The sequence below is a fragment of the Arvicanthis niloticus genome, chromosome 15 (genome assembly GCF_011762505.2).
Source record: "Arvicanthis niloticus isolate mArvNil1 chromosome 15, mArvNil1.pat.X, whole genome shotgun sequence".
Lineage (NCBI taxonomy): Eukaryota > Metazoa > Chordata > Mammalia > Rodentia > Muridae > Arvicanthis > Arvicanthis niloticus.
This window is the reverse complement of record NC_047672.1, coordinates 31,601,814-31,625,335: the sequence shown is the minus strand read 5'-3', so window position 1 is coordinate 31,625,335 and position 23,522 is coordinate 31,601,814. Positions and strand designations below refer to the sequence as shown.

General features: G+C 37.2%; 1 protein-coding gene across 2 annotated transcripts in view; it reads left to right on the top strand.

The window, feature by feature from the left end:
- Positions 1-22,613, top strand: part of Mkln1 (muskelin 1) — a 110,003-nt gene extending 87,390 nt beyond the window's left edge. For both annotated transcript variants that reach the window (XM_034518873.2, XM_076913574.1), the window contains exons 13-18: positions 1,348-1,495; positions 2,474-2,588; positions 4,617-4,756; positions 9,008-9,110; positions 14,350-14,404; positions 22,260-22,613. In XM_034518873.2, the coding sequence (XP_034374764.1) occupies positions 1,348-1,495; positions 2,474-2,588; positions 4,617-4,756; positions 9,008-9,110; positions 14,350-14,404; positions 22,260-22,381 (683 nt within the window). In that variant the 3' untranslated portion in view covers positions 22,382-22,613. The remainder of the gene's footprint in view (positions 1-1,347; positions 1,496-2,473; positions 2,589-4,616; positions 4,757-9,007; positions 9,111-14,349; positions 14,405-22,259) is intronic.
- Positions 22,614-23,522: the final 909 nt, after the last annotated feature.

Below are 23,522 nucleotides of genomic sequence, written 5' to 3'. Positions count from 1 at the left end.
ACAGAAGGAGTTTAATTTGGGGCTCACATTTTCCAAGGATTAGACCCATGACTGACATGGCAGGGAACATGGCAGCAGGTAGCTAAACATGGCACTGAAGCATTAGCTGAGAGCTTACAACCTCATCCACAAACAGGAAGCAGTGACAGAGAGGCACTAGGAATGGTGTGTGCTTTTGAAACCTCAAAGTCCATCCCTCCACCACCCCCCCAACAAAGAGTTCCCCCAACTGGGAATAAAGTATTCAAACACAGGAGGCTGTGGGGCCATTCTCATTCAGACCACCACAGCAGGAACTCCTGAGGTGCTCAGAACTGATGAAAGCAGAAGTGTACTGGCCTCTGAGCTCACTAGTCATTTCTTCTCTTCTCTTTTAGGGACTGCCTTGTGTTTACCCCCAAAGGGTTTCAAAGTACAGAGTCCTTGTATAGGGCTGTGGTCACTGTTGCCTAGGCTTCACTCCCTTACTGCTCTTCCTCTTCTATTTTGCATAAACCCACTGGTGTGGGTCCCAGTTCCAAGTTTAGCCTAGGAATCCTCACCTCTATACAATCCAAAAGAATATATTGCTCATTCCCTGAAAACCATTGCTTCCTCCTTGGTCAACATGAGTAGACACTAGAGCTGTCTCAGAAAGAGATCAGTAAACTCACAGAATATGTGATCAAAACCTTAATCTTAATCTTAAATTCTGCCTTAGCTTCCTGAGTGCTAGGATTATAGGGGTATGTGTCACCTTGCCTGCATAAAATGATGCTGCATCAAGGTTTGGATTTGTATTTCTTAAGGACTAATGACTTTGAGTAGTATTTACTGTGCCTATTGGCCACTTCTGTATATTCTTGGAAATGTCTTACCTGTTATATAAGAATGAGTTATCAGTTATTTACCTTGGACACAGGCAATTTAGATCTATGACTTGCACATCTTTGTTCCCATTCTATAGGTTACCTTTACATTTTTAAATTCATTTTCACTCTTGTTTCTGGTGCTCACTCTTGTGCACAAACTCACTTGTGTGCTCCCTCCCTCCGTCTCCCCCTTTCTCCTCTTCTCCCATCTTCCCCTCCCCTCCCCCTTTCTGCGTATGTGTGTGTTGTGTATGTGTTCTACTTTTGACCCTAAGAACAAGTAGGAAACAAAGCAACCTCTGCCTTTATGTTGATTACATTCTAGATCAAGAGGAAGGCTGTAAACAATGTCTGTTGTTTTAGTCAGAAGACTGTGAGGTGTGTTAAAAGATAAATACAGTGGTCATATAGAGCAAATTAAAGATATATAATGAGTTAGTTCTAGTCTGCTGTTTATTGTGAATATTGTCATCTTAATTATTTTTTTCATTTTTAGTTCCAATGACTGGATTCACACAGAGAGCAACTATTGATCCAGAACTGAATGAAATACATGTCTTATCCGGACTTAGCAAAGACAAAGAAAAGAGGGAAGAGAATGTCAGAAATTCATTCTGGATTTATGATATTGTGAGGAATAGCTGGTAAGGACTCTTGTCTGTGCTGCAATCCCAGTGATACATAATGAATTTGGTTTATTTAAAAATGAGAGGAGTGGGAGGCTTATGTTAATTTGTGATATTGAAAGAATACTAAATTTTTGTTACGTATTTTGAAACAGACTTATTATATAGCCCTAGCTGGCTTTAGATTCATAGTTTTCTTGCTTCTACCTGGGATTATAGGTGTGAGCTACCTACCCCACCTGGCCTAAAATATTAGTACTTTAAAGAAATGAGTATTTCTTTAAATAAAATTAGTACTTGTGTATGCAGTGGTGTTAAAGGAGTGGGATTTTGCTCTGTTCACTTTCTTTTCAGGAGATTTAAAGAGTTGTACACTGGTCTAGGTTCTGCCACCAAGTAGCTAGTTAAAATTGAAATTCATGTTCTGTAAACATCTCCATGTCCTAAAGCTGGTGAAGGGATAGGTTTGACTTAGCATTTCTAAGCCAAGCCTTGTCCCAGAGCATCTGGCTGAGCAGACGCTACATGTTTTGCTGGGGAAACACAGTTGTAGAAGATCCAGCTCTTGTCTTGTATTCAGTGACAGAACAGAAACACTTCCAAGAACAGCTCTATTTTCTATGGCAGTATGGTTGGCAACTGAAAGCTGTTGTTTTCTGAGAAAGATGTTTTGTTTGCATTCAGAACAAGAGTGCTTGAGTCTTGTACAGTGAGTACACAGTAAAACACCACATCAGTCTGTCCGTGTAAACAGTCTCTGTTTCCTAGTACAAGACAGGTAGTTCTGAAGTGAGCTATTTTGAAAGGTCAGAATTAGTTCTAAAAAGTGTGTATTCTTTCATGAGAGTTACTGCCTTTGCACTTTGATATGAACAAGTATACATTTGTTTCTGCTGATAATTTGGGCATTGGCTTACTTACTGGCTATAGTTGTATAAGCAATATGGCTGCTGGTGATTCTCTCAAGTACAGCATCTTAAAAGCAATGTCTTCCAGGTCTTGTGTCTATAAGAATGATCAAGCTGCAAAAGATAATCTGAATAAAAGTCTTCAGGAAGAAGAACCATGTCCAAGGTTTGCCCATCAGCTCGTTTATGATGAATTACACAAGGTATGCTGACCACTTTGATCTGTACATTTTCAGTGAAATGCAATCTGAAAGTATCTTATTTCTGATTATTTTTAAGTGCATTTGAAGGAAAAGTTTTAATATAAGAGGCAGGCATTTAATACTATTTTTTTTAACAGCCCTTTCAACACAATAGGGATTGAATTTAGAGCCTCACACATGGTAAGCAAGCACGGTACCTATATATCTGTCTCCTGCTCTGTTTCTATTTTTTATTTTGATACTGGGTAAGTTGCCCAGGATGCCTTGAACTCTCTGTAGCCCAAGCAGCTTAGAATCCTCCTGCCTCAGCTTCTCAAATAGCTAGGATTACAGGATTGAACTAGGATTAAACTGTTAGCCCCAGTTTTTCCTAAAATTCTTGAAGAGAATATATATACCTTTTGTATGGTTCATAATTCTTGGCACTTCTTATGTTATTTGTATTTTTCTACCCAACTCTGAAACAGGGTCTCACTAACTAGCCTAGGCCAGTCTCAAACTCAAGCTTCTTTTGCCTTAGCCTCTCAAATGTTGAGATTACGGGTTTATACCATAACATTTTTCCTATTTTGAAATCATTACTGGCTTCTTTATAATTCTACAGAACAGATAAATAACCTGTGTCATTGTATATATGTTGTGAATATCTGTCTTAGTTTGGATTTTATTGCTCTAAACAGACACCATGACTAAGGCAACTCTTCTAAGGACAACATTTAATTGGGTCTGGCTTACAGGTTTAGAGGTTTAGTCCATTATCATCAAGGTGGGAACATGGCAGCATCCAGACAGGCCTGGTGCAGAAGGAGCTGAGAGTTCTACATCTTCATCTGAAGGCTGCTAGTGGAAGACTGACTTCCAGGCAGCTAGGATGAGGGTCTTCAAGGCCACACCTACTCCTGTATATTCACACCTCCTAATAGTGCTGCTCCCTGGGCCAAGCAAATTTAAACCATTACAATATCCAAGTATAAAACATAGTTTTTGCATTTTGAAAAGGAGCAAGCATTAGCTTTTCTAATTATGTAACAAATCATTTCATCTATATATTTCTGGTATAAGTGACCTCTGTCTACCAGCATTGTAAAAATAGTTTTTGTATTATTAAGTGTTCAGAGATTTCTGTAACTATTTTCACTTAAATTTGATGTAATTTAGTGACTGGACTTGGATTATCTTGAAATTTACTTTTTCATTTCAACTATAGATGAATGTTTAATATCCGTGCTATATAACTTGAAACCAGATAAACAATAGCATGAAAAGGAATACAAGCTCTTTCTCTTAGACTTTTCCAACTTGAGAGGTTAATGAATAATTTTCATTTAATGGGCTAGAAATAATATTTATTTTGTAATATCTCACATGTGCTAAGACATACAGATGTTTTCACATTTTCAGAGAAATGTTTTAATACTTAATATAAGTTTATAATAACATCAAAACTACTCTAATGTGAAATTGCTACTGGAATTCTCTTACATTTCTTGCTTAGTACTAATCGAACAATGGAATAATATTCTGAAAGTTTTAAGTGTCTTATACTAGTTGACATTTAGGTTAAAACAAAGTAAGATATTAAAGTTTATTCTCTTGACCTTCAGTGATTTTATTAAATATTGTGTCAGAATTATTTTAAATAATATACTGTTTTCTAGTTTAATCAACACTTAATTAACTAGATAAGCCTTTTATTTGTAATTCTCTAAAAAACTATGTTGGATTAGCTTATTTCTACAATGGTTTTTGTTAATATCCTCCATTATAATTGTAATTATGGTAGTATGATTTTAATACAAAAGTAGGTTAGGAAAATGCTCTAGAGTAAAATGAAAATGGAAAAAAATCATGGGAAACCTTTCATAAGGATGTATCAATTTAAAAGATTGTCAAATGAATAAGTCAAAAAGAGTTAACTATTAAGTACTCCTGGTAAAAGAAATTTCATTATGACCTTTGTAGTCTTTTGAGTGTGTCTGTGTTCTTTAAAATCTGGTTTGTTGTCTGTACATGGTTTTTGTTTTATAGGTTCATTATTTATTTGGTGGAAATCCAGGAAAATCTTGCTCTCCAAAGATGAGACTAGATGACTTCTGGTCACTGAAGTTGTGCAGACCTTCAAAAGATTACTTACTGAGGCATTGCAAGTACCTCATAAGAAAACACAGGTATAAATATAGTTTACTAAGCTAGGTGTGGTAGCTCACATCGTAAATACTAGCACTTAGGAGACAGAGGCTCTGTGAGTTCAAGGCCTACATGATCTACATAGTAAGTTCCAGGATAGCCAAAGCTACTTAGTGAGACCCTGTCTGAAAAGATTTTTTTTTAAAAAACTAAAAAGTCTTTAATTAGCATTGTTAGCTACTCTTGGTATGACCTAACTGTGGGATAAAGGTCTCTTGTGATTGTCAGGTAGTCAAGTGTTGTTAAGGTACTGGGTTTTATAAATGTCTGTTCTTCCTTTTTGCTTTCTTCTTTCAAAGGAAGATACAAAGTAAGGATACATACAGGTGCTAATTTTTTAAAAAGCAAGTAAAATTTTATAAGAAATTACAATTAATTAATTGTTAATAGAAAAAATATCAATTGTGAAATAATTTAAAAAATTGTGTGACTGGTTAGACATGATTTATTCTAATCTAGCAAGTCACTAAAAGAAATGTACTTGTTGTTTGAGTTACTGCCAGTCTTAAGTGCTAATAAAAGCTTGTAGTTTAGAAGAAGGTCATCATTTATTTATTACTATATGTTAGTATCTGATTCTTAGTCTCATAATTAGATAATGGAATGAAAACTGCCTTTGTCATTATTTCGTCAAAGTAGAAAAGTGAGGGAATTTTTAAATGGCTTATATAACTCATAAGGTCACTCAGCTGAACTGGTAAAGTGAGGGTTTGATCCTGACCATTCTGGCTACAGAGAGCTCAATGTAACCACTATGCATGTATAGGGATATACATGTATACATACGTGTGCATTTTTATGTTTATCACGTGTATTTACATTTTAGATTTTATATGTATGTATAAAGCAAACCTTTGCTTTTTTTAAAAAAACCATATACTTATCTTTCTCAGCTTTCACAAGTTGTATTTTAGAAAAATTAATGCAGAAGCTACTATGAGGCATCTTTGTAAATTAACAAGTTTGTTTTCTATAGAATCTAAAAAGAGGAGGTATGGCTTTCACAGGCAGTCTGACAAAGAATGGACTATTATAAGGTTTAACTGTTGAGGCACTTTGAGCTACCTGGAACAAGTGGTAGGTGAAAAGTTAAAGTTAGCTTTGAAAAGACTTCTAATGCAGCCCAGAGAAATGATTCAAGCCTTTAATCTCAGCACTTAGCAAGCAAAGTCAGAATGATCTATTCAAGGCCAGCCTGGTCTACATAGCAAAAAGAGTAAGTAAAATTTTTTTAAGTTTTGTTTGTTTGTTTGTTTTATACAAGTACACTGTCACTCTCTTCAGACACACCAGAAGAGGACATCGGATTCCATTACAGACAGTTGTGTGCTGGGAATTGAACTCAGAACCTCTGGAAAAGTAGTCAGTGCTTTTAACTATTGAGCCCTCCCTCCATCCCATAAGTAAACTTTTAAAAGACAAAAATAAATATATATTCAAGGTCCTTTTTCCAATATTAGACATTAGCTATTGGAACAAATGCCAAAAGTAACCATAAGAAAGGCCCGAGGCAATGTGTTCTATATTTTTATGCTAGTACTATTACTCTAAGTAAAGAAACTGGATAAATGGCCTTTAAACACTAAATTCTGTTTCAAGAGCTTTTGTGGGTTAAGTTCTGAGATGAGTTAGCCATTCAGCTAGACTGACTCCAGAGATTCTATTCTCCCCGTCTCCGCCTCCCGGCAAGTGTGCACTGCCTCCCCAGGCTTTTGATGTGCATTCTGGAGATCTGAACTCAGGACCCCATGCTTACTCAGCAAGCACTTTACCCACTGAGCTAATTCTCCTGCCTTTCCTTCAGATTTTAATGAAGAGAGTATTGCCTGCATATCATCTATCTATCTATCTATCTATCTATCTACCTATCTATCTATCTATCTGTGCTTGTTATTGAGCCCAGACCCTGTACATGCCAGACAAGTGTTCTACCATTGAGCTACATCCTGAGATAATATGCATTATCTTTTATTTATTCTTTTTTACTAAATTGCCTATCTTGACTTCTCTGGAGACTACCTTCTCACTTGTGGAATGGTTAAATCAGTTAGCCACATAGAGTCTTTAAAAGCATTAACAAAACTATTCATTTATTTCAAAATACTTATTGAGCATGTGTGTGTGGCAGCCATGGGCCTGGTCTCAGAATTTACCAGTGAAGAAAAAAATATCCTGCCCTCAAGTTTCCTCTCTTAAAAATGGAGCCTAACAGTAAGTGTATGCTAGGTAGTAGGAATAAGATAAAAACAAAATATATCAAAAGATGCCTTTTTTACTTGTAAAGGAGCTGATTTTATTATTTTCAGTAAAAAATACATGATTTTTTTTTAAAGTTCCACCCAAAGACTTAAGAAAATAACCACATAAAGTGGAAATGGCTTTTTGAAGTAGAAATGTTCTAGCCAGGTGATTCAGCGTTCTGGGGTTAAAGGTGTGTTTGTGCTTAAATTATGTGAGGAGTGCTGTGTATAGAAGTGGAATGAGTGAAGTGAAAGTAAGAGACCAGAGAGACCGACAAGGACATATTGTGAAAGGCTCCAGCTCTGACTGTGAGAAAACAGGATTAGAAACTGTCAAAAGTGAGTGACACATTCAGACTTACCAAACAGAGTAAAAGGTCGTGGAGAATTCTTCAGAAACAGTAGGTTTTGGGAAAGCTAAGTCCAATTTGGGAAACTTTTATGTGCTTTGGAAGTCCTCTGTGAGCATTTCAAGAAGTACCTGGACCTTACAGTACATTATTCAGCCATCAGCAGAGAGTTTGTAGAATAGGAAGAGCCAAAATGATGTTTGGTGTTATCTGGAGGCTCACACACTACAGGGCAGATTGAGATACGCAGTAAAGTTCTGGGTGAACACCAAAGGTTCTACAAATAGAATTTTTGGAGGTTTTTGTATGGATATGAGACAGAGGTATCAAGGTGCATTCAGCTGGATAATAGAAGGCCCACTTTAAACATTTGAAAACATATAGACCTTCTGCTAAACTTTTGTTAAATTTAAGAGTTGGTGATATTACATATAGAAGCTTGTTTCTATAAAGTGACTGACACATTTTGATAGAAATAGCCTACTAATTAGACAGTCTTGATTATACAGACACCTACCCAGTACTACTAGTAGTACTTCTTTTCTTAAGGTAAGTTGTTTGTTCTATTTAGATAAAATATAGATTTTGAGGAAATGAAGAATCTTGTGAACAGATTGGCTTTTCATATAATATTCAGCTTCTAAATTTGATGATGACTTGTGTATAGAAAAAAACAAGACTTCTAATAATATTAAAATCATGTTTAGCAATAGAGAAGAATGGTTGATTAAATGCAGTTCTAGACTACAGAAACCAATTTTGGAAACATTCTTTAGTGGTTAAGAGGAGCCTAGAGTGGAAACAACAACAGAGCCCACAAACAAGATGGAACTTTCAGCAAACTGAGTTCTTTAACTGAACTTAGTAGACTACTGGAAAGTAAAATTTGGGTTTATTTCAGGTTGCAGGGGGTTGGGGTATGTATAAGCTACTTGAGTTAAAACAGTTGTTTTAGGTGTAATCCAGGCAGAAAGACTCCTCTACTTTTAGTGAGGCCAGATGAAGAGTTGTGTATGATGCTGAAACAGCTTCAGAGACTTTATTGTTTGCTTCATTGTCTCCTACTGTTCAGCTGACTGCTTCTGATTTTGCTTTCTCTAGGGCCTCAGAGCTTACAGAGCCTAGTCTGTGAGTTTAAGGAAGCAAGTTTAGTCTATAACCACTTGGTTTTGATGTGATACATTGGGGTCTTTGAAAGTTATTATGTGAGTGTGTATGCACACTTACATGTATGTGCATACTACAGTATATGTGTGGAGGTCAGAGAACAACTGAGGAAAGTCAGTTCTGAGGATTGAACTCTCCTCAGTAATCGAGGTGGTGAAGACTCTTATCTACTGAGGCATTTTGCCAGCCTTTCCACATTCTACAGGGAAAGCTGTCTCATAGGGAAAGGTAGGAAGCGCTGTCACACACTTCCTAGCAGCACAGCATGTCTGTGCCACAGAGCATTTCCATTGCCTCTCTACAGAGCTGACATCTGTACTGTCTGCCTGGGAGAACTCTTACTCGGAATGCTGAAACACAGTTTGTTTTGGATATCCAGAAGAGTTCATCTCTAAGCAATATACCTTTCTTCAAGCCTTAAAAGAATTTTTCTTATAACTCACAGTAATTGTTTCCCTTGTTTTATTTTTTCTAGGTTTGAAGAAAAGGCCCAAATAGATCCCCTTAGTGCTCTGAAGTATTTACAGAACGATCTTTATATAACTGTGGATCATTCGGACCCGGAAGAGACAAAAGAGGTAAAGAAAGAAGGTTAAAATTCAGAATATTCTTTTAAATGTATTTCTACTATAAGTGCTTAAAGGAGAATGAAGGAACTAAGATGCAGTGCTCGTAAGGCTGCTCAGTGCTCAGTTGGGTGAAATAAAAGTCAACAGCTGTAGTGACCAACGCCTGCACTCCAGCGTTAGGAAAGTTGAGGCAGGAGGATCGATCCACTAATTACAGGCTCGCTGAACTGACAAGGTGTCTCTTAACACCATCCATCTGAGGGGAAAGAAAGAAATAGAACAATCACATTTGATTAATTCCAAAATAATTTTTAGGTATAAAATTTCAAATTAGGTGTTCTGTGTTTATGAAGGAAAAAATTTAAAGTCTAGTTTTTATAGATCCATCAAGTATTATATATAATAGTGAAATACACACTTTTCTGTTGATGTTCAGGATCTTTCAAGAAAGAGGAATTAAACTTCCCTTGTCTGTGTGGAGAAAGTAGAGAGAAAGAGAGGTTGGCCGGTTTGGAATACTTGCAGTGTCAATATTTGTAAGAAGGTTCTAGCAGTATAACTTGACTATAACCCAGTAATTTCATTCACCTAATCCCTAAGCTTGAGAAATGACTCTCAGAATTTTGTTCCATGAGGTAGAAGCAAATCTTTTTCAAGATTTCTATCTTACAGATATTTGCCTATCTGCTGTGTGAACATGTCTTCAGTAGAGCTTATAGTTTCTCTTTCTAGCAGCTTCAGGTGTCCCTGTCCCTCTGCCTGCTGTTTTCATTATTTCAGCAGCATCTGAACTGCAGCCATTTGGCCCTTCCACCATAGCAGCTGGAGTGAATGGGTTGCAGCTCTGGTCCTTAACCTGTTCCTTGCTCAGTGCTGCCTTACTTTGGCTTGCAACTGCGCTATCAAGCACTTTCCTTTCTTCGGTATTGACATGGATTTTGATTTAATGTCAGATTCTTCCCGACAGCAGTATCATTATGTTTTTAAGGCAATAAAGCCTGCATATCTTCCTCACCAAAACAGGGAGATACTCTCTCCTAGCCTGCTGGGAAAATAAGTTCTGACTCTCTCACTCAGATTGGTTATAGTTCTTCACGGGGTTTAGAGTTAACAAACTACAATTTAGAACCCTCAGTTGGTGACAGTAAGTTGCTTTTCTTTAAGTGTTTGCCTCAAAGAAAGTTGCCTCTTTGAGTGTGATATTTTGAAATGTGGGAAATTATTGTAGTTTTGCTGAGAAAGAGTACATTTGGTTTAATCCGCTATGATTTGTTATACCATGTAGTTATGAGAATACATCAGTGAACATTTTTGTTACATCATGCATTTGAGAGTTCTAAATAGATTTCTTTATATTTTCTCCATGTTCTATACAAAGTGACCATAATTGGACACCTGTATTTTCCCCTTATTTTTAAAAACCAGACCAAAACAAAATATTTCAGAGAAAATAATTTCAACTGTGGGAGCCGTAAGTAGGTCAAATAAAACTGATGGGGAAAAAATCAGAACATGGGGCTATTACAAATTCAAATATAGACATTTTAATAGGTATTGGTAGTTAGCTACAATATTTTGTGAATCATAATATTTTGTGTGATATAGATTACCATTGCATTGTCTAAAAGCTTAAGCAAGAGTTGTTTAGCCCTAGAAGTTAGTAAGATGGTATGTGCTTATAAACAGCAGAATGGTCTCTAAACTTCACACTGTACCCTCAAACTCTGTCCTTTTTGCATGTATAGCGAAACACAAGAAGCACTTGATACTGTGTATTGTGGGTCTATGAGACTACAATGTAGGTTCAAAATGAAGAATCAGGTTTAACTTTTAAACTACTTTATAATTCAAAAATCTGAGTTATTTTTTCCTGTGTGTACGTTTTATGTTTTACACATTTTCTCACTTTTAACTTCTCATCAACAAAAAGTATTTTATGTTTTAAGTAGATGTGGCTGTTATCATAATCATCATTGTATTATACCTAGGATTAGGACACTAACTATTGCCTACCATTGTAAATCAAAGCATGGTTCTTGGTTTCCTTCAGTCTCTAGAGTATTGGGTCTGAATTGGTGATGAACTTGCAGTACACTTTATAGAAATTGTATTTATGCCATGCTTTTGTAAATCTCAGAATCCTGTTTTTTGGTTTTTTTTTTTTTTAAACTAATAAAATGGAGTAGTTACAAAACAACCACCAAAACAAGAAACAAATAATTTTTAAAAAAAATCATGAAAAAGAAACAAGGCCGGGCAGCGGTGGCACACGCCTTTAATCCCAGCACTTGGGAGGCAGAGGCAGGCTGATTTCTGAGTTCAAGGCCAGCCTGGTCTACAGAGTGAGTTTCAGGACAGCCAGGGCTACACAGAGAAACCCTGTCTTGAAAAAACAAACAAACAAAAAAAGAAACAGGATTATCTGGTGAGAGAGGACATATACAGTATGATTATATATGTGTGTGAAAATATCATGATGAAACATAATTAACATGATAATAAAAATGATGTATTTTTTTTCTAGAAAAGGCTTGAGAAAAATGTGCGGAAAATCAAGCCTGCCAGTTTCAAAAGGACATTGTAATAAAGAAGTGGGAAAAAACAAATTTTCAGCTACTGTACCACATTTTATATTAATTATACAATTCTTCTCTTATGTTTTTAAAATATTACTCTCATTCATTTAATAGCTGTGTATTGATTCCTTACACAATGCCAGGCATTCTTGGTGTAGGAAATATATTTGTAAATAGAACAAGATCCTAGTCCAGAAGATGCTGACATCCTATTGAGGGAGATATAAACATATTAAGTAAGCAAATTTCATGCTTTATTATAATTTGGCTGGTGGTATGGAAGGGTAATGTTATAAGAAGAGTGAAGAAGCAGTGTGGAGCTCATACCTGAGATCTCAGCACTTGAGAGGTGAAGGCAGGAGAATATGACAGTCCAGGTCATTCTCAGCAGCACTGTGTGTTCAAGCCCACCCTGGCCTACAGAAGACCCTGTATAAGGTCTGTGATACAATTTGGTATTGGCTAAAATTAAAGTGAGTTGAAAGCCTGTGGCAAGGGATCATAAATTATAAGGGTAAGAATTGGGGTAGTTGAAGTAAAAAACGGGCTCATCCTACTAGGCTTCAATAGAAATTAGATTTGCACAAAGACTTGAAAGATGTAAGGGAGTTCTCTGAGGACAATTACTGACAGCAGGAACAGAGATCCATGGGAGTCCTGGAGCATCTGCGCATGGTTAGGAGAATGGCAAGGAGCTCATGGTAACTGAAGTGGAGAAGGGAGGACAAGAACAGTGTGATAAATGAGGCTGGCTGTGCTATGGGGTGTACATGGTGTTGGGAAAGCAAACTCTTATGGCTTCATAAGCCTGCTTAGAACATTTTAGCTTTTACTTTGATTAAGGAGTCAATTCCATATATGGTGCACAGGAATGATAAGACCTCTGTACTTGAATTAGACCACACTGATTACTGTATTGAGGAAAGACCAAAAGGGAGCAAGGGTAAAGCCAAGAAGACTCATGAGAGAGGTGGCAGAAACTCAAATTATGTTGTTCAGAATACAGGAGCAGCAGGAGAGTAGTAAGAAGTAAAAATAGATCAGAAATGTAAAGGTAGAACCAACATATCAAGACTTAAATGTAATTTTAAAAAAGTGAGTTGAAAGTATTAACTTGGAAAAATAAAATTATCACCAGCTGAACAAAGACAGCTGTGGTGCAGCTTGTTATCATAAGGTAGTAGGGTTCCTGACTGAAATATGAGCCTAATTTGCATATGGCCAGTTTGAAATACCCAGAGACAACCATCTTGAGGTGTTTAGGTGGCAGAGAGACATTTGTGAGACTTGAGAATGAGGTCTGTGATACAATTTGGTATTGGCTAAAATTATAGTAGTATATATCAGTTCAATTTACTTTGTCAATTTGTTAAAAGAACAGATTTCTCTGGAATTTCACCATAAGGAATCAGTGAAGCTTACTTTTCATTTTAAAGGAGTTAGAAAAGAAAAACTCAAGATAAAATAGAAGATTAGTGAAATAGAAAACATGCTATAAAAAGTAAAGTATAAATATAATGGTGGTTCTTTGAAAAACTAAAATGGATAACCTCTTATTAAGATTCAACAAGAAAACATAAACTATCAACATTACATGAAAAAGTAAAGTCACTAAAACCCTAGCAGTATGAAAAATATAGCAAAAAGATACAATAAAAAATGTTGTCAGCACACTGAGGAACTGGGCAGATTCCTTAAAACATGTAATTTACCAAAACTCAAATGAGAAAAAATGAGATCTTAAAGAGGTCTACAATTGTTACATAGTTTATGAAAACTGTGTTGGTACAATACTTCAGCCTCAGTGTCTCCATAAGTAATTTTATTAATCATTTAAGAAACAAAATTATAATTCTACATAAATTCTCAGAAATTAGATGAAGATAATTCCTAAGTCTTTGGGTGAATCCAGCAAAATTCTGCTGTGAGAACTAAACAAAGATATTACAAGCAGAAATATATAGACTGGGACTGGGAAGGTTACTACCAGCAGATAGAAGAGCACTTGCTGCTCTTCCAGAGGACTTGGGTTCAATTTGAAGCACCCACATGGTGGCTCACAACCATATGTGACTGCAGTTCCAGGGCATCCAGCACCCTCATCTGGCCTCCATGGACACCAGATAGACATGCAACCAAACATTCATTTGCATAAAATAGTAAAAAATAATTTTGAAAAGAAAGGTAAGTCTGAAATATTTGTTCCATTTTGAACTTCTAAAAGACAATTGGCCCTTACAAATATTAGTGTGTAAACATTACATGAAAATGTAAAGACATCCAAGCTTATGGAGCCAGGAGGAGTATGAGTTCAAGGCTAGTCTGGGCAACACAGGGAAAACTTTGTTTCAAAAAATAAAGAGGAGAAAACAGCATGCTTTTAAATCTAAATGTGATGGTGTTTGTTTGTTTTTGTTTTCCGATATTTGGTGGTTAGATCTGTACAATGCATGCATTAAAAACAGAGGCTAATAATGAGTAAAAAGTCTCAGAAGTTGTTTCTCTTAAGTGTGCCACCTGGCTAATTTGCCTTGTATTTTTTCTTTTTTCTTTTTTCTTTTCATTCTTTTTCTTTCTTTCTTTCTTTCTTTCTTTCTTTCCTTTCTTTCTTTCTTTCTTTCTTTCTTTCTTTCTTTCTTTCTTTCTTTCTTTTTTTTTTTTTTTTTTTACAGTTTCAGCTCCTAGCCTCAGCTCTGTTCAAATCTGGCTCAGATTTCACAGCTCTAGGTAAGCATGCCAGCAGTTTATCTTTTTACACTAATGTTTGGTTGGATGTTGGTCTCTTGTATAGAACGTTAGGTGAGACACATATCCGTACAAGTGCAGGCAGTGATTCCTAGCTGCTAGAGTGCACTGCTCAGGCAACCATTTGCCATCTCCTGCCTGCCGCTTGCGGTTCATATGCCACTTGATGCAGGCATCAAGCATGGCAACAGAAGCATGCTCAAAACACAGTAATCTTTGGAGCACTCCTTTGAAATCCACTGGGTGGATTGGGTGGGCTCATTTCTTCTTGTTCTTTGGGAAGTTGTGTTGTGTCAGGAATTGGTAAATGGGGTGGGGAGTGAAATGTTTTGAAAGTTAAAAAAAAAAAAAACTTTTTAAAATGAAAATTGTTACTTGTTGATAAATTAATTCTCAAGTTCCCTTTAAATTTTCCCCCTTAAACTTCAGGAAGTAGTCTCCATTAGGAAGTACTCTTATTTAGTATTAATGAGTTGCTTGGAAACAGTTTTGGTGCTAGGGATTCAATGGTATTAATGAATGATTAACTAAAGTTATAGAATCCCAGTAGCACAAGAAATGATCACAAGAATTTGAAAATTAACTCCATGAAGTCAAGTAGCCTTTGCATAGATAAAGACTATCAGCTTAGTAAACAGCTGATAATTTAGGCAACTAGAATATATAAAAAGCTGCAGAGTTTCATTCAGTACACATACACAGAAATCTAATAATTAATTATGCCAACCAATAACTGGGCTAATGAACATTTTTTCAAAAGAAGAAATGCAAATGGCCAATAAATGTTTTTAAAGGTTTTCAATATAGTTAGCTACAAGAGAAGTAAGTGTAGATAAATACTTGAGACTCCATTTCACTGCAGTCCTCACAATGGCTGTTCTCAAGGAAACAAGACACCAAACTCTGGCAAAGGATATCGGGAAAGAGGATCCCTCTTTTAGTATTGCTGGGGTTGTAAACTGGTGCAGCAGTTATGGAAACTAATGTGACAGCTTCTCAAAAACTAAAAATAAAAGTCTGATATGATCCACCTACGTTATTCCTGAATGTGTACCCAAAGGACTCTGTATCCCACCCCAGAAATACTTACATATTGTTTTTCATTGCTGTCTGTTCACAAGGAAATGCAACCACCTTAAATGAAAGTGTATTGCATGCACACATGCAATCTTAATCATGCATAAAGAAAAATGAAATTTGCAGTAAAATAGGTGGAACCAGAAAATGTGTACTAAGTGAGGTAACTCAGACTCGGAGAGACAAGCACTACGTTTGTCGTACACAGATCCTAACTTGTAAATTTCATGTGTTTATTGATAGGGAGATGCCAGACAACTAGAAAGGAGCAGTGAGGGGAGAAAAATAGAGGCCCCAAGAAGGGAGGTAGGGAGTAAGCGAACACATGCGATATAAGAATGAAGGGAGATTCTTGGGGCTCAAGGGCACAGGCAGAGAGACAGGCAAGAAGATGCCCAGGAGGACTGAAGGGGCAGAGGATCAGATAAGCTAGCAATACATGAGAACACCAAGAGGAAACCTGTTACTTTGTATGCTAATTTAAAAGTTAAATTAACACACATCCACTCACACACACAGAGCAGCTAAAGTAGACTATCATAAAGTTTAAGTTTGGTGATTCTATAGAAATTTCAGAAACCAGAGCTTTTGTGCTGGTGAGTTTTCAAGGGTGTTTTCATTAGAACTCAGGATAGGTAGCTTCAGTCTTCACCACATTTTACTGTTTCAGTTTCATACTGGCCTAGGACTAAAGATTCTTTTGCCTTAAAGACTAATCTGTGAAACATAAGAAGTTGTAGCACTGAAGTTGGCATTGTGAAGTACAATTGTGCGTGAGTACACTAGCCCTGCTGACACCAGTGCTGTCAGTGTTCCCAAGAGCTGTACAGTAGTGTGCATATTGCTCTCTTATTTGGAACCAAATGACTCCTGGATAGTGTTAGTTTAGTTTTTAAATTGGTGGTCCTTTATTTTTTTGGCTAAAAATAAATGTTTTTCAGAAGAAAAAAGAACATCACTATGTGATTCTGGTGCTGTTCCCTGGGATGGGAAAGAATAGCCGTGTTCTTGGGATTTTGCCCGCCTTTGTCTGTAGCAAGTAGTTGAGACATCTCTAATAATTAAGGTAATGCTGGCCTTCACTTCTAACTTTAGAATAGTGTGAGACCATTATGGTAAGATAGGAAACTGAAAGAACAAAATGGAAAACTTGCAGTCCCTAACTCCAGAGTATGTAGGACTCCACAGGCTAAATTACCAAGCACTGTCAAACATCATTGCAGTGGGTGTGTCTTTAGGGAACAAAACATTGCAGCCCTGTCATGAAAAACTGGGAGAAACTAGGCAAAAACATTGCTAGAAAGGTCATGCCTTTCATAAGTTTATTCCTTGAAGCAGACATAGTGGTACCCAATTGTGAGTCTGCCATTCGTTTGAAAGAGTGTGTGCCTTGTATATACAGAAAGCACAGCCCAGGGCCAGTACTTTCTTTATTGATGGCCAGCACTAAACTGTCTTTGGCTAATGTTTACAAGAATTGTCTTACAAGAATTTCTTGACAGTGATTAAATATGTTAGGATTGTGTCAGCAAATATTTTTACCATTTAGCTTAATTCCTTTCTCCTGTCCTCTGCCCTGCTCCCTGCCATCTTTTGTCAGAGCAGTTTGTTTTCTGTGGAGTATAAATAGCTTATTCCTAGTAGATCCTCTCCTCTTCAGAGCAGTGACTGTCTTCTCATGCTTAGCACACAGTGGCAGAGTGAGAGAAGCGGTGAGGCTCAGGAGCAAGAGGCTTGGCATCAGTACTGCCTTTCTCTGTATTCAGGTTGTTTCAGACTTTGGAGTGTCCTGGATTCTTGCCTATAAATGTCACTTTTATTTCCTCAGATGAAGTGACATGAGAACTGTAACCAAGCTGTGCAAACACATGCTTGGGCTGAGCCCATAGTGTTTCCTTCTCTGTTCTTTCTCTAAGCCCAGGCCTGGAAGCTTCTAGCCTCCATACAATCTCATCTTCCAAGCTTACTTAATTCAATCTGGCTTTTCTCAGCTTCTGACTGAACTGCTCTAACTAACGCATACTAACTCTGGCAATATGTTCTAATCTTCTGGCTCCTTCTCACTCTCTGGCTCATTCTGTCTTTACTTGTCACTGGCTTGTTCTTTCTGTCACCTGTCTCTGTAAAACTGTTCTAGTAAAATGGCCACCATACACACACACACACACACCCTAGACACCACACACCCTAGACACCACACACCACACTACCTTTTTTTTTCTCTCTCTCTGCTTTAAAGTAGCCTCTTCTTGTCTGTTCTCCTGAGAGTTGGGCCTATCCTATCTCTGACTCACTCTGTCAAGTCTTTCTCTGATTCGTCACTTTGCCCCTCAATTAGATGTCACTTTCAAACATGGCTGCTTCCTTCTACAAACTAACCTTACCCTCATTGTTAAGGATTGAGGTGTGTACTAAGGGCGTGTCTGTATTTCAGACAGATTATACTGTAATCCAGGGCACGTCTGCATTCTTCACAGATCATATCTTTGGATATGATCCTTTGGCAGAGCAGCCATGTTGCTGGATTAAAATTCCTCTACACCTGCACCTTTTGCATATATTGAAAAGGAAAATACTGAATACAGATTAAGTGTAAGGTCCTGCTCTACCTGTGTCTTTACCCAACACTACTTTGTAAAGAGACATGTTGATATATTTGATTCTGATTATTCAAAGTAATTATGTTTTATAGCCCCCAGGGACAATAAATTAGAAGGCAAGTCACTGCTCTTGTGAGAAATTCAGGGAATTAGGTTTCTGCTAGCTTCTCCAATAGACTATTGCAACGTGTTCTCTTTGAAAGGTACATCACAGCTATCTATTCTTAGAAACCATAGACAGCACTGGCCTGCAGCTCGAGCACATTAAATGGTGGGATCACCATCAAACATCACAGAATTTGAAAAATGTGCCTCCAAGCAGAGTGTGAAGTGCCACCTGTATATGCTTTAGACCTGAAACAAGAAGGCAGACTTTAGCTAGGATGTGCTTCTGGAGCTCAGCTGGTCTGCTGTTCCACACCTGCCTATAAATACTCACAGAAATGCACAAGCTTGATTGTGGAATTACAAATAAATTCCAGTGATAAGGTGACTTTGTAAATATAAAGTCTTTAAATAATGAAGATTTTCTGTAAATATGCATATATAAGCATATGGTTTTGAATATGCTGGTTTTGATACGTAGTGTAAAAACATACTCTACAGCATATACTATTTAATTGTGTGGCTTTGAAATATTTTTATGAAACTATGCTAAATCTGTTCTTGTCCTTTTGAAGGGATGGATACTAGGGCCCCTCTGTAGTTGAACAGTTCATCTAATGGATGTATAAGTTTTGATTTTTTTATTGGTAAATAGTGATGAAGATACTTTTGAGGACTAAATGAACATAACACATTGCCCTACACACTCAGTAAATGCAATATGAGTAAGTAGATGGACTTCAGAGTCTCCTCACCCACTGTCTGAGAGATCTCATTAAACAACTCAATTTCTTAAGTGATTCTAAGAATGCAGTTTATACGTACAAGCCTAGAAATGGTACATTGGCAGTTAGTGTAACTGATTTTGGATTTCTCAAATAATTTGCTACTACAAAGAATCATGACTCCTTGGGAAAATGACTGACTCCAGAGCAGCGCTAAGAATAAGATTGAGCCTTTAATCACAGCACTTGGGAGGCAGAGGCAGGCGGATTTCTGAGTTCGAGGCCAGCCTGGTCTACAGAGTGAGTTCTAGGACAGCCAGGGCTACACAGAGAAACCCTGTCTCGAAAAAGAATAAGATTGAGGGCTGGAGAGATAGCTCAGCAGTTAAGAGCACTGACTGCTCTTCCAGAGGAACTGTATTTAAATCCCAGCACCCATATGGCAGCTTACAACTGTCTGTAACTCCAAGATCTGACATCCTTACACAAGCATATATGCTGGCAAAACACTAATAAATATAAAATGAAAAAAATGAGTTAATTAAAAAAATTTTTTTTAAACAAATAAGCTTGAAATCTTACTATATAGAAAAGTGAAGAAGTGCTTTAAAATTGGTGGGTCTATTTCTCATTGGTCAAGTCTGAAATGATGTCAGTATCAGATTGAACAAGAGAAGAACTGAGGGGTGCACGCTGACCAAACAAGTAAGTTAAACAGAATGCCAGTTAGAATCACAGTCAGAATGTCACAGTGACTTAGATAATTGCTTTTTCAGTAAGAACCATTGGTGATTACTAAATCATAGGTCCTGGAGTCTTGGGAAGCACAGTATCTATGCAGTGTCGAACAATCTTCCCATTAATAGTTTAAATTTCAGATGTAGAACTAAAAATTGATCAGAGAAATTTGGCATAGGCAGAGCTAACCATATGATCCAAGTTAATATTGTTGATACTGATACAAACTGACGACCATGTGCTTTCTGAGATAATGCACTGAGAAGGCACAGTGTTGCTCTGTAGTATATCCCACCAAGACTACATAGCCAGCATCTGATCAAGGAACAGTCGAGACAAATTAATCCAAATTTAAGACACACAATATAACTTTTCTATATGCTTTAAAAATATCCATGCCATTAGAAAACAGAGAAGATGCAGATCAGATTCAGGTCAAGGAGACTTCAAAAGCAAATGCAGCATGTGATCTTGGATTAGAACATTGGTTAGAGATAAATGAATAGTAAAAAGATTATTAAAAGGTCATTGTTAAATTTCCTGAGTTTACTATGTAGTTAGGGTGAGGATGTAGCTCAGTGGGAAAACACTGCCGTGTGCAGCATCCCTCATTCACTCCCTAACACCACAAAAGAATATGTGTAGGGTTGGGGCGGGGGAGGGGGGAAGAGGAAGGAGGTGGTTGGTCATGTTAGTGGAGATTCTGTGTTTAGCTGAAACGAGTTCAAGAATGCAGGAGTGAGGCTGTATAGAGTCCATAGGTGCTTACACAAAAAGGTTAGGAGTTGGGCATGTATGCATCCACTGTGAGACACAGTGTCAGGTGAGACACTAACAACAGACTCATCAAAGTAAAGGGTTTGAATGAGTTCATCTTATACTTTTGAAACCTCTGTGTGCTTGAAATGTTTCGAAAGCAAAGCAATTTGGGAAATTCCGAAAAAGCATAATAAAGAAAAAGAATTATAATCTTACCTACACAAATAAGCTTTGTTAGGTATTTTGCAGTATTTCCTTCTATTCATTTCTGTCATATGATAGTAGGCTTTGTTAAGCTACACTCAAAAGAAGAAACATCTCCCCCTCAAACTTAAGACAACAACAATAATAATTTCTTAAAAAATAAAAAGGAATGAACCATTCTTGGGGCATTGTTTATTTCCTTCCAGGAAACGAGTATCCTTGACAGTATTATGTCCTATTTCTGTTCTTTACAAGATTAAAACAAATAGGATCTAAAAATGTTGAGTGTAATTGGTCCAATTTGCATTTTCCCTGAACTATTACAGCCATGGTGGTTCTTTTTCTGATGGCACAACAGGCTAACATGTCCCAGCTAGCCATTCAGTATAATAGGAAAATCATTTATTACTTAAGTATTTAGTTTGAGGGCTGGAGAGATGGCTCAGTGGGTAAGAGCACTGGCTGCTCTTCCAGAGGATCCGGGTTTAGTCTCTAGCACCCACATGTCAGCTCACAACTGTCTGTAACTCCAGTTCCAGGGAATCTCACATCCTCACACACACATACATGCAGGCAAAACACCAATGCACATTAAAAAGTTAAGTATTTAATTTGTGTGTTAGAAGTTTGAAACAACTGAGATCAAACTGACCAAAATGGGACATTGGTTGCTGTGAACTTGAAAATGCAATGTTTGCTAGATGTGAATGAAGGGAAGAAAAAGAATCCTTTGTATTAACAAACACTGCCTTGTAAAAATGCCTTCTACCCTCGGGTACTTATTTGCATAAAGTACTTAATTATTCTCCTTAAATATACTTAGTATGGACCCTGTTACATAGTAACATAATAATGGCATTTGCTGAGGTACCCTGTGTGCTATGTACACATCTCTTTCTCTTGGTTGTCTATACTTTCACTCAGTTCTCTGATAGTGCATCTGCCTCTAAAGATCTTTCTGATTTTAGCCTGCATTCCTAAAGATCTCTTAATTGTGATTTTGTTTTATTTTTATTACCCTATCAAAACCATTAATGAACAAAAGCACTAAAGAGATAGAGAAATGGAATTTCCTTAATGAACTAATATAGGAATAGTCTAGTAAAGGAGAGATGAGAAGTCAGTTTTAAGTTCTCAAGTGACAGTCTTTCTGCTAGGTATTCCCATGTAATTGCATTTAGTCTGCACAATAGTCTGTGAAGTAAACTGACTTCACAAATATGCATCTGTGAGGGAATGGATAGTATAGTCCACATTGCTGCTAGGTCAGTGGTTCTCAACTTGTGGGTCCTGACCCTTTTGGGGTCAAATGCGCCTGTCATAGGGGTCACCTAAGACCATCAGAAAACACAAATATTAACATTATGATTCATAATTGTAACAAGATTACAGTTATGAAGTAGCAATGAAAATAATTTTATGGTTGGGATCACAACATGAGGAACTGTATTAAAGGGTCTCAGCATTAGGAAGTATGAGAACCACTGCTCTAGGTGTTGTCTTAAAGCCTATTTTGATTTTGATTTGCCCATTGTACATGACTACCATCTAAGTTAGTACACACTAACTTTTTCGTTCTGTGTTGCACTTTTGAAATAATACATACATTTGTTTTATTTTCCTCACCAGGCTTTTCAGATGTGGATCACACCTACGCTCAAAGAACTCAGCTCTTTGACACCTTAGTAAATTTCTTTCCTGACAGCATGACTCCTCCTAAAGGCAACCTGGTTGACCTCATCACACTGTAAACTGGGGAGTCGAATTGAGGAATTAGTGGGCTCAGAAGTGGAGACAGGAACTGGAGTTGGCTGTTGATGTGGGCAGAGGTGGCACTGGAGTGACTGCAGACTGCGTCAGAGCTTTGAAGGATCCTGATTGTCACAAGTTTTAACCCTCTTCCCTCATACCTGGCCTCAGTCCCCTTGTCCTCATAGTCTTGCATTAGGCTAATAAAGTGAAATTGATATACTTCCCATTTAATTACGCATATTTTTCTTTAGCTTTTAAGAATTAACAAGAGTTAATGAAAATTAGGCTTTTTTTCTGGTTTACAAGTTTTCAAAGTTTAGTTTTAGTTAGGAAACCAGCACTGTCAGTAGACTCAGTGCTGTAGGAATTTGGGGTTGTGCTGCTGAGTGTTTGGCCTTTGTTTCCTTTTTCTTCTCTTCCCCTTCATTTTCCCTCACATCACAGCCTGTGAGCGCTGTCTCTGGTTTACTCCCTCATCCTTAACAGGCGTGCAGCTCTGTGGGACACAGGTGGGATATGTTTAGGTGACTGTGATTGTTGACTTGTGGTTGTTGACTTTTCTTGTATTAAACACAGAGTGGTTAGAGGCCTTGAATTTATACTTTTTTTTTCATACCACCAAAAAGCAAAACTCAGGATTGGCCCAGACACCTGATCAGAAATTGATATTTCTGTATTGATATTCTGTAGTGGACATTACAATAGGCATTGGCATAGAATCACAGAAACCTGAAACCAAGGCTCTTACCCAGAAACTTTAAGAGATGTTCCAGATGACCAGCAGGAGAGGTCCTGTCCTGACCGCTGTTTTCACTTACATCTTTGTGAGATTTTAAAGGAAAAGACTCTCGGCTGGTAGAGCTGTGCAGAACCCACGCTCTCACGCTCCTCTGAGTGATCTTTTTGTCGTAGTTGTATCTGGGACGATAGGTTCCAGAGCTGTGCTTTCATATTTTTCTGATATGTAACCCTACTATTTTGAAGTTTGTGGTTGTCTTTTGGCATACAACTTAACAGGCATTTAGTAATAAGCATGTGGGCCAGACTTTTTTAAATGGATAAAAAGAAAAATATATAATAAGAGTTTTTCATTAGACAGAAAAGTATAACAGTTTGCCCTTTTCATTGTTGTGATTTTGT